At 42.9% G+C, this 12,875-nt stretch overlaps 1 protein-coding gene across 2 annotated transcripts in view; it reads right to left on the bottom strand.

Annotated features, from left to right (window-relative positions):
• Window positions 1-12,875, bottom strand: part of EPC1 (enhancer of polycomb homolog 1) — a 623,061-nt gene that overhangs the window by 406,768 nt on the left and 203,418 nt on the right. For both annotated transcript variants that reach the window (XM_053713859.1, XM_053713858.1), the window contains exon 2: window positions 8,915-9,074. In XM_053713859.1, coding sequence (XP_053569834.1) covers window positions 8,915-9,074 — 160 coding nt within the window. The remainder of the gene's footprint in view (window positions 1-8,914; window positions 9,075-12,875) is intronic.

Genomic DNA, 12,875 nt, shown 5'->3' with positions numbered 1-12,875 from the left:
TCCCACAAGTAAGGATGACGCCGTGGACCGGACACACCTATGTTGGAGAAATCTCTTATGTTATCAGGAACATTCTGCACCTTAGATGTTGAAGGAAATGCAACAGGCAATGGTACTTTACTAAAGGAAATATTATCTGCATTAACAAGTTTGTCATGACAATCAATACAAACAACAGCCGGAGGAATAGCTACCAAAAATTTACAGCAGATACACTTAGCTTTGGTAGATCCAGCACTAGACAGCGATTTTCCTGTAGTATCTTCTGACTCAGATGCAACGTGAGACATCTTGCAATATGTAAGAGAAAAAACAACATATAAAGCAAAATTGATCAAATTCCTTAAATGACAGTTTCAGGAATGGGAAAGAATGCCAAGAACAAGCTTCTAGCAACCAGAAGCAATAAAAAAATGAAACTTAAATAATGTGGAGATAAAAGCGACGCCCATATTTTTTAGCGCCAAATCAGACGCCCACATTATTTGGCGCCTAAATGCTTTTGGCGCCAAAAATGACGCCACATCCGGAACGCCGACATCTTTGGCGCGAAATAACGTCAAAAAAATGACGCAACTTCCGGCGACACGTATGACGCCGGAAACGGAAAAGAAGTTTTGCGCCAAAAAGTCCGCGCCAAGAATGACGCAATAAAATGAAGCATTTTCAGCCCCCGCGAGCCTAACAGCCCACAGGGAAAAAAGTGTCAAATTTTTGACGGTAAGAAAAAAAAAAAAAAATGATTAATTCAAATGCATTATCCCAAATATGAAACTGACTGTCTGAAAAATAAGGAAAGTTGAAGATTCTGAGTCAAGGCAAATAAATGTTTGAATACATATATTTAGAACTTTATAAACAAAGTGCCCAACCATAGCTTAGAGTGTCACAGAAAATAAGATTTACTTACCCCAGGACACTCATCTACATGTTTGTAGAAAGCCAAACCAGTACTGAAACGAGAATCAGCAGAGGTAATGGTATATATAAGAGTATATCGTCGATCTGAAAAGGGAGGTAAGAGATGAATCTCTACGACCGATAACAGAGAACCTATGAAATAGACCCCGTAGAAGGAGATCACTGCATTCAAATAGGCAATACTCTCTTCACATCCCTCTGACATTCACTGCACGCTGAGAGGAAAACCGGGCTCCAACTTGCTGCGGAGCGCATATCAACGTAGAATCTAGCACAAACTTACTTCACCACCTCCATCGGAGGCAAAGTTTGTAAAACTGAATTGTGGGTGTGGTGAGGGGTGTATTTATAGGCATTTTGAGGTTTGGGAAACTTTGCCCCTCCTGGTAGGAATGTATATCCCATACGTCACTAGCTCATGGACTCTTGCTAATTACATGAAAGAAATATATATATATATATATATATACACACACATACATATATACATACATACACATATATATACATATACATACACACAAATATATATATCTACACACACACATATATATGAGAAACGATCTTACCAGAATCAACGCTGTGGAACAGGAACACGGCCCTTTAAGTGCGACAGGTTAGTAGCGTCGCTCCTGACATGGACTTGAGAGAATAAAGGCAGGCAGCGAAACTCGTCCACTCTGATTGCTTAAGGAGCTGTTAATATGAGTCGAGATGGTTTTGCAGAAGAACTCCCCCTGCATCTCCGGACTCTAACCTTCACCCATGCTCTTACTGAGAGGCTGACAGGATTACTTAAAACTACAGTCCCATGGCGAAGAGTACTACCCTCCATAAGAGACTACTCCGAATCTTCCGATGTTTCTCTGCCAACCTCCTGTGACAAAAGGCAAAGAATGACTGGGGATGAGGGAAGTGGGGGAGGTATTTAAGTCTTTGGCTCCTCCTGGTGGCCAGGTTCTTATTTCCCACAAGTGATGAAGCAGTGGACTCTCCCTTTAGATGGAAATAAAAATCTTCCTATTTTGCATAAAAAGCTGTCCCCTTTGGTTATATTATTCTAAATAAAGTATCTAGAAATAGCCTGTGGGCTGTTAGAGTGCTGAAAAAACAGAATTTATGTTTACCTGATAAATTACTTTCTCCAACGGTGTGTCCGGTCCACGGCGTCATCCTTACTTGTGGGATATTCTCTTCCCCAACAGGAAATGGCAAAGAGCCCAGCAAAGCTGGTCACATGATCCCTCCTAGGCTCCGCCTACCCCAGTCATTCGACCGACGTTAAGGAGGAATATTTGCATAGGAGAAACCATATGTTACCGTGGTGACTGTAGTTAAAGAAAATAAATTATCAGACCTGATTAAAAAAACCAGGGCGGGCCGTGGACCGGACACACCGTTGGAGAAAGTAATTTATCAGGTAAACATAAATTCTGTTTTCTCCAACATAGGTGTGTCCGGTCCACGGCGTCATCCTTACTTGTGGGAACCAATACCAAAGCTTTAGGACACGGATGAAGGGAGGGAGCAAATCAGGTCACCTAAATGGAAGGCACCACGGCTTGCAAAACCTTTCTCCCAAAAATAGCCTCAGAAGAAGCAAAAGTATCAAATTTGTAAAATTTAGAAAAAGTGTGCAGTGAAGACCAAGTCGCTGCCTTACATATCTGATCAACAGAAGCCTCGTTCTTGAAGGCCCATGTGGAAGCCACAGCCCTAGTGGAGTGAGCTGTGATTCTTTCAGGAGACTGCCGTCCGGCAGTCTCATAAGCCAATCGGATAATGCTTTTAATCCAGAAGGAGAGAGAGGTAGAAGTTGCTTTTTGACCTCTCCGTTTACCAGAATAAACAACAAACAAAGACAAAGTTTGTCTGAAATCCTTAGTAGCTGCTAAGTAAAATTTGAGAGCACGAACTACATCCAAGTTGTGCAACAAACGTTCCTTCTTTGAAACTGGATTAGGACACAAAGAAGGCACAACTATCTCCTGGTTAATGTTTTTGTTAGAAACAACTTTTGGAAGAAAACCAGGTTTAGTACGCAAAACCACCTTATCTGCATGGAACACCAGATAAGGAGACGAACACTGCAGAGCAGATAATTCTGAAACTCTTCTAGCAGAAGAAATTGCAACCAAAAACAAAACTTTCCAAGATAATAACTTAATATCAACGGAATGTAAGGGTTCAAACGGAACCCCCTGAAGAACTGAAAGAACTAGGTTGAGACTCCAAGGAGGAGTCAAAATTTTGTAAACAGGCTTGATTCTAACCAGAGCCTGAACAAAGGCTAGAACATCTGGCACAGCTGCCAGCTTTTTGTGAAGTAACACAGACAAGGCAGAAATCTGTCCCATCAAGGAACTTGCAGATAATCCTTTTTCCAATCCTTCTCGAAGGAAGGATAGACTCTTAGGAATCTTAACCTTGTCCCAAGGGAATCCTGCAGATTCACACCAACAGATATACCAAATAATGTGGTAATTTTTCTGGTTACAGGCTTTCAGGCCTGAACAAGAGTATTAATAACAGAATCTGAGAACCCTCGCTTTAATAAGATCAAGCGTTCAATCTCCAAGCAGTCAGCTGGAGTGGGTCGAACGGACCTAGAACAAGAAGGTCTCGTCTCAAAGGTAGCTTCCATGGTGGAGCCGATGACATATTCACCAGATCTGCATACCAAGTCCTGCGTGGCCACGCAGGAGCTATCAAAATCACCGACGCCCTCTCCTGATTGATCCTGGCTACCAGCCTGGGGATGAGAGGAAACGGCGGGAACACATAAGCTAGTTTGAAGGTCCAAGGTGCTACTAGTGCATCCACTAGAGCCGCCTTGGGATCCCTGGATCTGTACCCGTAGTAAGGAACTCTGAAGTTCTGACGAGAGGCCATCAGATCCATGTCTGGAATGCCCCACGGTTGAGTGACTTGGGCAAAGATTTCCGGATGGAGTTCCCACTCCCCCGGATGCAATGTCTGACGACTCAGAAAATCCGCTTCCCAATTTTCCACTCCTGGGATGTGGATAGCAGACAGGTGGCAGGAGTGAGACTCCGCCCCTAGAATGATTTTGGTCACTTCTTCCATCGCTAGGGAACTCCTTGTTCCCCCCTGATGGTTGATGTATGAACTTGGCCCTCGCTAACTGAGGCCAAGCTTTGAGAGCATTGAATATCGCTCTCAGTTCCAGAATATTTATCGGTAGAAGAGATTCTACCCGAGACCAAAGACCCTGAGCTTTCAGGGATCCCCAGACCGCGCCCCAGCCCATCAGACTGGCGTCGGTCGTGACAATGACCCACTCTGGTCTGCGGAAGGTCATCCCTTGTGACAGGTTGTCCAGGGACAGCCACCAACGGAAAGAGTCTCTGGTCCTCTGATTTACTTGTATCTTCGGAGACAAGTCTGAATAGTCCCCATTCCACTGACTGAGCATGAACAGTTGTAATGGTCTTAGATGAATGCGCACAAAAGGAACTATGTCCATTGCCGCTACCATCAAACCTATCACTTCCATGCACTGCGCTATGGAAGGAAGAGGAACGGAATGAAGTATCCGACAAGAGTCTAGAAGTTTTGTTTTTCTGGCTTCTGTCAGAAAAATCCTCATTTCTAAGGAGTCTATTATAGTTCCCAAGAAGGGAACCCTCGTTGACGGAGATAGAGAACTCTTTTCCACGTTCACTTTCCATCCGTGAGATCTGAGAAAGGCCAGGACAATGTCCGTGTGAGCCTTTACTTGAGGAAGGGACGACGCTCGAATCAGAATGTCGTCCAAGTAAGGTACTACAGCAATGCCCCTTGGTCTTAGCACCGCCAGAAGGGACCCTAGTACCTATGAGAAAATCCTAGGAGCAGTGGCTAATCCGAAAGAAAACGCCACGAACTGGAAATGCTTGTCCAGGAATGCAAACCTTAGGAACCGATGATGTTCCTTGTGGATAGGAATATGTAGATACGCATCCTTGAAATCCACCTTGGTCATGAATTGACCTTCCTGGATGGAAGGAAGAAGTGTTCGAATGGTTTCCATCTTGAACGATGGAACCTTGAGAAACTTGTTCAAGATCTTGAGATCTAAGATTGGTCTGAACGTTCCCTCTTTTTTGGGAACTATGAACAGATTGGAGTAGAACCCCATCCCTTGTTCTCCTAATGGAACAGGATGAATCACTCCCATTTTTAGCAGGTCTTCTACCCAATGTAAGAATGCCTGTCTTCTTATGTGGTCTGAAGACAACTGAGACCTGTGGAACCTCCCCCTTGGAGGAAGCCCCTTGAACTCCAGAGAATAACCTTGGGAGACTATTTCTAGCGCCCAAGGATCCAGAACATCTCTTGCCCCAGCCTGAGCGAAGAGAGAGAGTCTGCCCCCCACCAGATCCGGTCCCGGATCGGGGGCCCGCATTTCATGCTGTCTTGGTAGCAGTGGCAGGTTTCCTGGCCTGCTTTCCTTTGTTCCAGCCTTGCATAGGTCTCCAGGCTGGATTGGCTTGAGAAGTATTACCTTCCTGCTTAGAGGACGTAGCCCTTGGGGCTGATCCGTTTCTGCGAAAGGGACGAAACTTAGGTTTATTTTTGGTCTTGAAAAGACCTATCCTGAGGAAGGGCGTGGCCCTTGCCCCCAGTGATATCAGAGATAATCTCTTTCAAGTCAGGGCCAAAGAGTGTTTTCCCCTTGAAAGGAATGTCAAGCAATTTGTTCTTGGAAGACGCATCCGCTGCCCAAGATTTTAACCAAAGCGCTCTGCGCCACAATAGCAAACCCAGAATTTTTTCGCCGCTAACCTAGCCAATTGCAAGGTGGCGTCTAGGGTGAAAGAATTAGCCAATTAAGAGCACGAATTCTGTCCATAATCTCCTCATAAGAAGAAGAATTACTAATAATCGCCTTTCCTAGCTCATCAAACTAGAAACACGCGGCTGCAGTGACAGGGACAATGCATGCAATTGGTTGTAGAAGGGAACCTTGCTGAACAAACATCTTTAGCAGACCTTCTAATTTTTTATCCATAGGATCTTGGAAAGCACAACTATCTTCTATGGGTATAGTGGCGCGCTTGTGTAGAGTAGAAACCGCCCCCTCGACCTTGGGGACTGTCTGCCATCAGTCCTTTCTGGGGTCGACTATAGGAAAACAATTTTATAAATATGGGGGGAGGTACTAAAGGTATACCGGGCCTGTCCCATTCTTTACTAACAATGTACGCCACCCGCTTGGATATAGGAAAAGCTTCGGGGGGCCCCGGGGCCTCTAAGAACTTTTCCATTTTACATAGTGGTTCTGGAATGACCAGATAATCACAATCATCCAAATTGGATAACACCTCCTTAAGCAGAGCGCGGAGATGTTCCAACTTAAATTTAAAAGTAATCACATCAGGTTCAGCTTGTTGAGAAATGTTTCCTGAATCTGAAATTTCTCCCTCAGACAAAACCTCCCTGGCCCCCTCAGACTGGTGTAGGGGCCCTTCAGAAACCATATCATCAGCGTTCTCATGCTCTACAGAATTTTCTAAAACAGAGCAGTCGCGCTTTCGCTGATAAGCGGGCATATTGGCTAAAATGTTTTTGATAGAATTATCCATTACAGCCGTTAAATGTTGCATAGTAAGGAGTATTGGCGCACTAGATGTACTAGGGGCCTCCTGTATGGGCAAGACTGGTGTAGACGAAGGAGGGGATGATGCAGTACCATGCTTACTCCCCTCACTTGAGGAATCATCTTGGGCATCATTTTTACTAAATTTTTTTATGACATAAAATACATATAGTTAAATGAGAAGGAACCTTGGTTTCCCCACAGTCAGAACACAATCTATCTGGTAGTTCAGACATGTTAAACAGGCATAAACTTGATAACAAAGCACAAAAAACGTTTTAAAATAAAACCGTTACTGTCACTTTAAATTTTAAACTAAACACACTTTATTACTGCAATTGCGAAAAAGTATGAAGGAATTGTTCAAAATTCACCAAAATTTCACCACAGTGTCTTAAAGCCTTAAAAGTATTGCACACCAAATTTGGAAGCTTTAACCCTTAAAATAACGGAACCGGAGCCGTTTTTATATTTAACCCCTTTACAGTCCCTGGAATCTGCTTTGCTGAGACCCAACCAAGCCCAAAGGGGAATACGATACCAAATGATGCCTTCAGAAAGACTTTTCTATGTATCAGAGCTCCACACACATGCAGCTGCATGCCATGCTGTCCTCAAAAACAAGTGCGCCATACCGGCGCGAAAATGAGGCTCTGACTATGATTAGGGAAAGCCCTAAAGAATAAGGTGTCAAAAACAGTGCCTGCCGATATAATCATATCAAAATACCCAGAATAAATGATTCCTCAAGGCTAAATATGTGTTAATAATGAATCGATTTAGCCCAGAAAAAGTCTACAGTCTTAATAAGCCCTTGTGAAGCCCTTATTTACTATCTTAATAAACATGGCTTACCGGATCCCATAGGGAAAATGACAGCTTCCAGCATTACATCGTCTTGTTAGAATGTGTCATACCTCAAGCAGTAAGAGACTGCACACTGTTCCCCCAACTGAAGTTAATTGCTCTCAACAGTCCTGTGTGGAACAGCCATGGATTTTAGTTACGGTGCTAAAATCATTTTCCTCATACAAACAGAAATCTTCATCTCTTTTCTGTTTCTGAGTAAATAGTACATACCAGCACTATTTTAAAATAACAAACTCTTGATTGAATAATAAAAACTACAGTTAAACACTAAAAAACTCTAAGCCATCTCCGTGGAGATGTTGCCTGTACAACGGCAAAGAGAATGACTAGGGTAGGCGGAGCCTAGGAGGGATCATGTGACCAGCTTTGCTGGGCTCTTTGCCATTTCCTGTTGGGGAAGAGAATATCCCACAAGTAAGGATGACGCCGTGGACCGGACACACCTATGTTGGAGAAATACCACTTATCTGAGTGAAGTACCCCTCCACTGAGATTTACAGCAAGATCTGAAGCTGTATCCAGTAGAGAGCTCATCCAGTGATGTACAAGTAACAGAAGAGAATATGAGAGAAAAAAAGTAACTTAAATCACTTGTCCCTGCGACACCTGAAGGAAGTTTTAGCTGAACTCCCATAGGAAGATACGGTGCACATAACCTAGTAGTCCTGTAACCCATCTTCTGAAGTGGGAATGTCCAGGAATCTCACATAGGTCTGAGCTCACATATAATAATCCAATTGTGAATCACTGGTACACCTCTATCTTTACCTTTACTCCTCGGAGGCAAAGAATTAACTGAGTAGTGCTGTGAGGTGGGAGTTGATGAAAGCTCTTATTGGAGTTCTTTGCCTCCTCCTAGTTACAGGAATTCTATCCCACGCATCAAGGCTCTGTGGACTCATCTTATGGAAGAAATGATGGTCCTACTAGGAGAACCTTAGACTGATACATTTAAAAGGACAGTAAAGTCAAAATTAAACTTTAGTGATTCAGATAGAGCATGAGTTCTTAAACCACTATCTAATTTACTTCTTTTATCAAATTTATCCTTTGTTTAGAGTAAACCTAGATATGCTGATAAAAGCTTAGTATTATACACGTGTCTATAGCAGTCTGACAGCAGTGTAAAAATGTATAACATTCCTATAAACTATGTTGCAAACGCTAATTAGGTGGCTAAAGACACATGCACGCGCTAAAACTCACCTTGGATTGCTCTATATCAAAAGGATGCCAAGAGAACAAAAAAAAATGATAAGACGTAAACTGGCAAGTTGTTTAAAATGTTGTGATCTATCCAATCTATTTAAATTTAATTTTGACTTTACTGTCCCTTTTCTTTTTTACTGTAAATTTACTATGAACAAGAGAAGTACAACAATTACTGCAATCATTTTCTTTATCTGACACTGCTGTGTACATAGAAGTACAGAACTTGAATAAGAGAAACAAAGAGTGAGCACAATCATCTTTCAGCCTGTATAAAAATCAAAATGTTGACTTTAGTCTTTAAAAACTCACGCTGTATGTGAATGAGCTGCTTTGGCATCTTGAATTCCCCTGGGTACACAGATTCATAATATGCAATGTTGCTTTCTGCCTCTGGTACTGGAATAACCATGTTATCCCGCTTTTCTCCATATACCTGCAGTGCTGAAATGGCTCGCTGTAGATGATGTTCCTAGAAAGAATGACATTTAAAAAAAAAATATTTTAAAAAAATGAGGAAAAGAATGATAAGGTTATGCATGGTATGTAAATAAATACAGTATACGGATGAGAATATTAAGCCATTGACATTTGTGCTTTAAGAGATATTAAAGTTCATAGATATATACTGTATTATTAGAAGAAAAAAGTATCCTGCATGGCACTACTCACACAGCTTCTTGTCACTAATTACATTAACCCTGCATAACTACAACTATAAACCCTTTGTAAGCAAGGGTTGACTGATTTACTTACTGGACTACATCCCTGTTGACATAGTTGATCAATATTTCATTTGTGCCTTATTTTTATTGCATATTATGAGATTACATATACTGCATATTCTTGTGTGCTATATGTGATTCGTTCTGACGTCAATAGTTTTATTTGGACTGGGGACGCTCAGTCTTAATGTTTTTAGAGTGTGCATCTATGCTGTTCATCTATATGAATTTAAATGTATTGCTTATTAAATTTTCTTGTAGTTTCTGCATATACTTTGTGGTACTTTTTGGGTTCTTTTGGAGTGGACCTTTGTCCTGTGCATTCTATATATATTATACTTTTATAGAGTGCTATCCTGAAATTTTGTTTGTTACACACAGAGACATATCTATATAACTATCATTATTGTTGGGCAATATGGGCAAAAATGAAAATCGCGATTTTGAACCCAAAAATCGCGATTGCGATTTTAATTGCGATTTTCTTGTAAATGACTATAGCACCTTAATTTTTCAATAAAAAAAAATATTTAACACTACAGAATCTTAATGTACAAGTTTCTCAATGTCCAATACACTCTGGGAGCATAAAAAACAGAATTTATGTTTACCTGATAAATTACTTTCTCCAACGGTGTGTCCGGTCCACGGCGTCATCCTTACTTGTGGGATATTCTCTTCCCCAACAGGAAATGGCAAAGAGCCCAGCAAAGCTGGTCACATGATCCCTCCTAGGCTCCGCCTACCCCAGTCATTCGACCGACGTTAAGGAGGAATATTTGCATAGGAGAAACCATATGATACCGTGGTGACTGTAGTTAGAGAAAATAATTCATCAGACCTGATTAAAAAACCAGGGCGGGCCGTGGACCGGACACACCGTTGGAGAAAGTAATTTATCAGGTAAACATAAATTCTTTTTTCTCCAACATAGGTGTGTCCGGTCCACGGCGTCATCCTTACTTGTGGGAACCAATACCAAAGCTTTAGGACACGGATGAAGGGAGGGAGCAAATCAGGTCACCTAAATGGAAGGCACCACGGCTTGCAAAACCTTTCTCCCAAAAATAGCCTCAGAAGAAGCAAAAGTATCAAACTTGTAAAATTTGGTAAAAGTGTGCAGTGAAGACCAAGTCGCTGCCCTACATATCTGATCAACAGAAGCCTCGTTCTTGAAGGCCCATGTGGAAGCCACAGCCCTAGTGGAAGGAGCTGTGATCCTTTCAGGAGGCTGCCGTCCGGCAGTCTCGTAAGCCAATCTGATGATGCTTTTAATCCAAAAAGAGAGAGAGGTAGAAGTTGCTTTTTGACCTCTCCTTTTACCAGAATAAACAACAAACAAGGAAGATGTTTGTCTAAAATCCTTTGTAGCATCTAAATAGAATTTTAGAGCGCGAACAACATCCAAATTGTGCAACAAACGTTCCTTCTTCGAAACTGGTTTCGGACACAGAGAAGGCACGACTATCTCCTGGTTAATGTTTTTGTTAGAAACAACTTTTGGAAGAAAACCAGGTTTAGTACGTAAAACCACCTTATCTGCATGGAACACCAGATAAGGAGGAGAACACTGCAGAGCAGATAATTCTGAAACTCTTCTAGCAGAAGAAATTGCAACCAAAAACAAAACTTTCCAAGATAATAACTTAATATCAACGGAATGTAAGGGTTCAAACGGAACCCCCTGAAGAACTGAAAGAACTAAATTGAGACTCCAAGGAGGAGTCAAAGGTTTGTAAACAGGCTTGATTCTAACCAGAGCCTGAACAAAGGCTTGAACATCTGGCACGGCTGCCAGCTTTTTGTGAAGTAACACAGACAAGGCAGAAATCTGTCCCATCAAGGAACTTGCAGATAATCCGTTTTCCAATCCTTCTCGAAGGAAGGATAGAATCTTAGGAATCTTAACCTTGTCCCAAGGGAATCCTTTAGATTCACACCAACAGATATATTTTTTCCAAATTTTGTGGTAAATTTTTCTAGTTACAGGCTTTCTGGCCTGAACAAGAGTATCAATAACAGAATCTGAGAACCCTCGCTTTGAAAAGATCAAGCGTTCAATCTCCAAGCAGTCAGCTGGAGTGGGACCAGATTCGGATGTTCGAACGGACCTTGAACCAGAAGGTCTCGTCTCAAAGGTAGCTTCCATGGTGGAGCCGAAGACATATTCACCAGATCTGCATACCAAATCCTGCGTGGCCACGCAGGAGCTATCAAGATCACCGACGCCCTCTCCTGATTGATCCTGGCTACCAGCCTGGGGATGAGAGGGAACGGCGGGAATACATAAGCTAGTTTGAAGGTCCAAGGTGCTACTAGTGCATCTACTAGAGTCGCCTTGGGATCCCTGGATCTGGACCCGTAGCAAGGAACCTTGAAGTTCTGACGAGAGGCCATCAGATCCATGTCTGGAATGCCCCACAGTTGAGTGATTTGGGCAAAGATTTCCGGATGGAGTTCCCACTCCCCCGGATGCAATGTCTGACGACTCAGAAAATCCGCTTCCCAATTTTCCACTCCTGGGATGTGGATTGCAGACAGGTGGCAGGAGCGAGTCTCCGCCCATTGAATGATTTTGGTCACTTCTTCCATCGCCAGGGAACTCCTTGTTCCCCCCTGATGGTTGATGTATGCAAAAGTCGTCATGTTGTCTGATTGAAACCGTATGAACTAGGCCCTCGCTAGCTGAGGCCAAGCCTTGAGAGCATTGAATATCGCTCTCAGTTCCAGAATATTTATCGGTAGAAGAGATTCTTCCCGAGACCAAAGACCCTGAGCTTTCAGGGATCCCCAGACCGCGCCCCAGCCCATCAGACTGGCGTCGGTCGTGACAATGACCCACTCTGGTCTGCGGGAGGTCACCCCTTGTGACAGGTTGTCCATGGACAGCCACCAACGGAGTGAGTCTCTGGTCCTCTGATTTACTTGTATCTTCGGAGACAAGTCTGTATAGTCCCCATTCCCCTGACTGAGCATACACAGTTGTAATGGTCTCAGATGAATGCGCGCAAAAGGAACTATGTCCATTGCCGCTACCATCAAACCTATCACTTCCATGCACTGCGCTATGGAAGGAAGAGGAACGGAATGAAATATCCGACAAGAGTTTAGAAGTTTTGTTTTTCTGGTCTCTGTCAGAAAAATCCTCATTTCTAAGGAGTCTATTATTGTTCCCAAGAAGGGAACTCTTGTCGACGGAGATAGAGAACTCTTTTCCACGTTCACTTTCCATTCGTGAGATCTGAGAAAGGCCAGGACTATGTCCGTGTGAGCCTTTGCTTGAGGAAGGGACGACGCTTGAATCAGAATGTCGTCCAAGTAAGGTACTACAGCAATGCCCCTTGGGACCCTAGTACCTTTGTGAAAATCCTTGGAGCAGTGGCTAATCCGAAAGGAAGCGCCACGAACTGGTAATGCTTGTCCAGGAATGCGAACCTTAGGAACCGATGATGTTCCTTGTGGACAGGAATATGTAGATACGCATCCTTTAAATCCACCGTGGTCAAGAATTGACCTTCCTGGATGGAAGGATTGTTCGAATGGTTTCC

This window comes from Bombina bombina, chromosome 5 (assembly GCF_027579735.1).
Source record: "Bombina bombina isolate aBomBom1 chromosome 5, aBomBom1.pri, whole genome shotgun sequence".
NCBI classification, from domain to species: Eukaryota; Metazoa; Chordata; class Amphibia; order Anura; family Bombinatoridae; genus Bombina; species Bombina bombina.
This window is presented reverse-complemented; position numbering and strand designations above follow the sequence as displayed.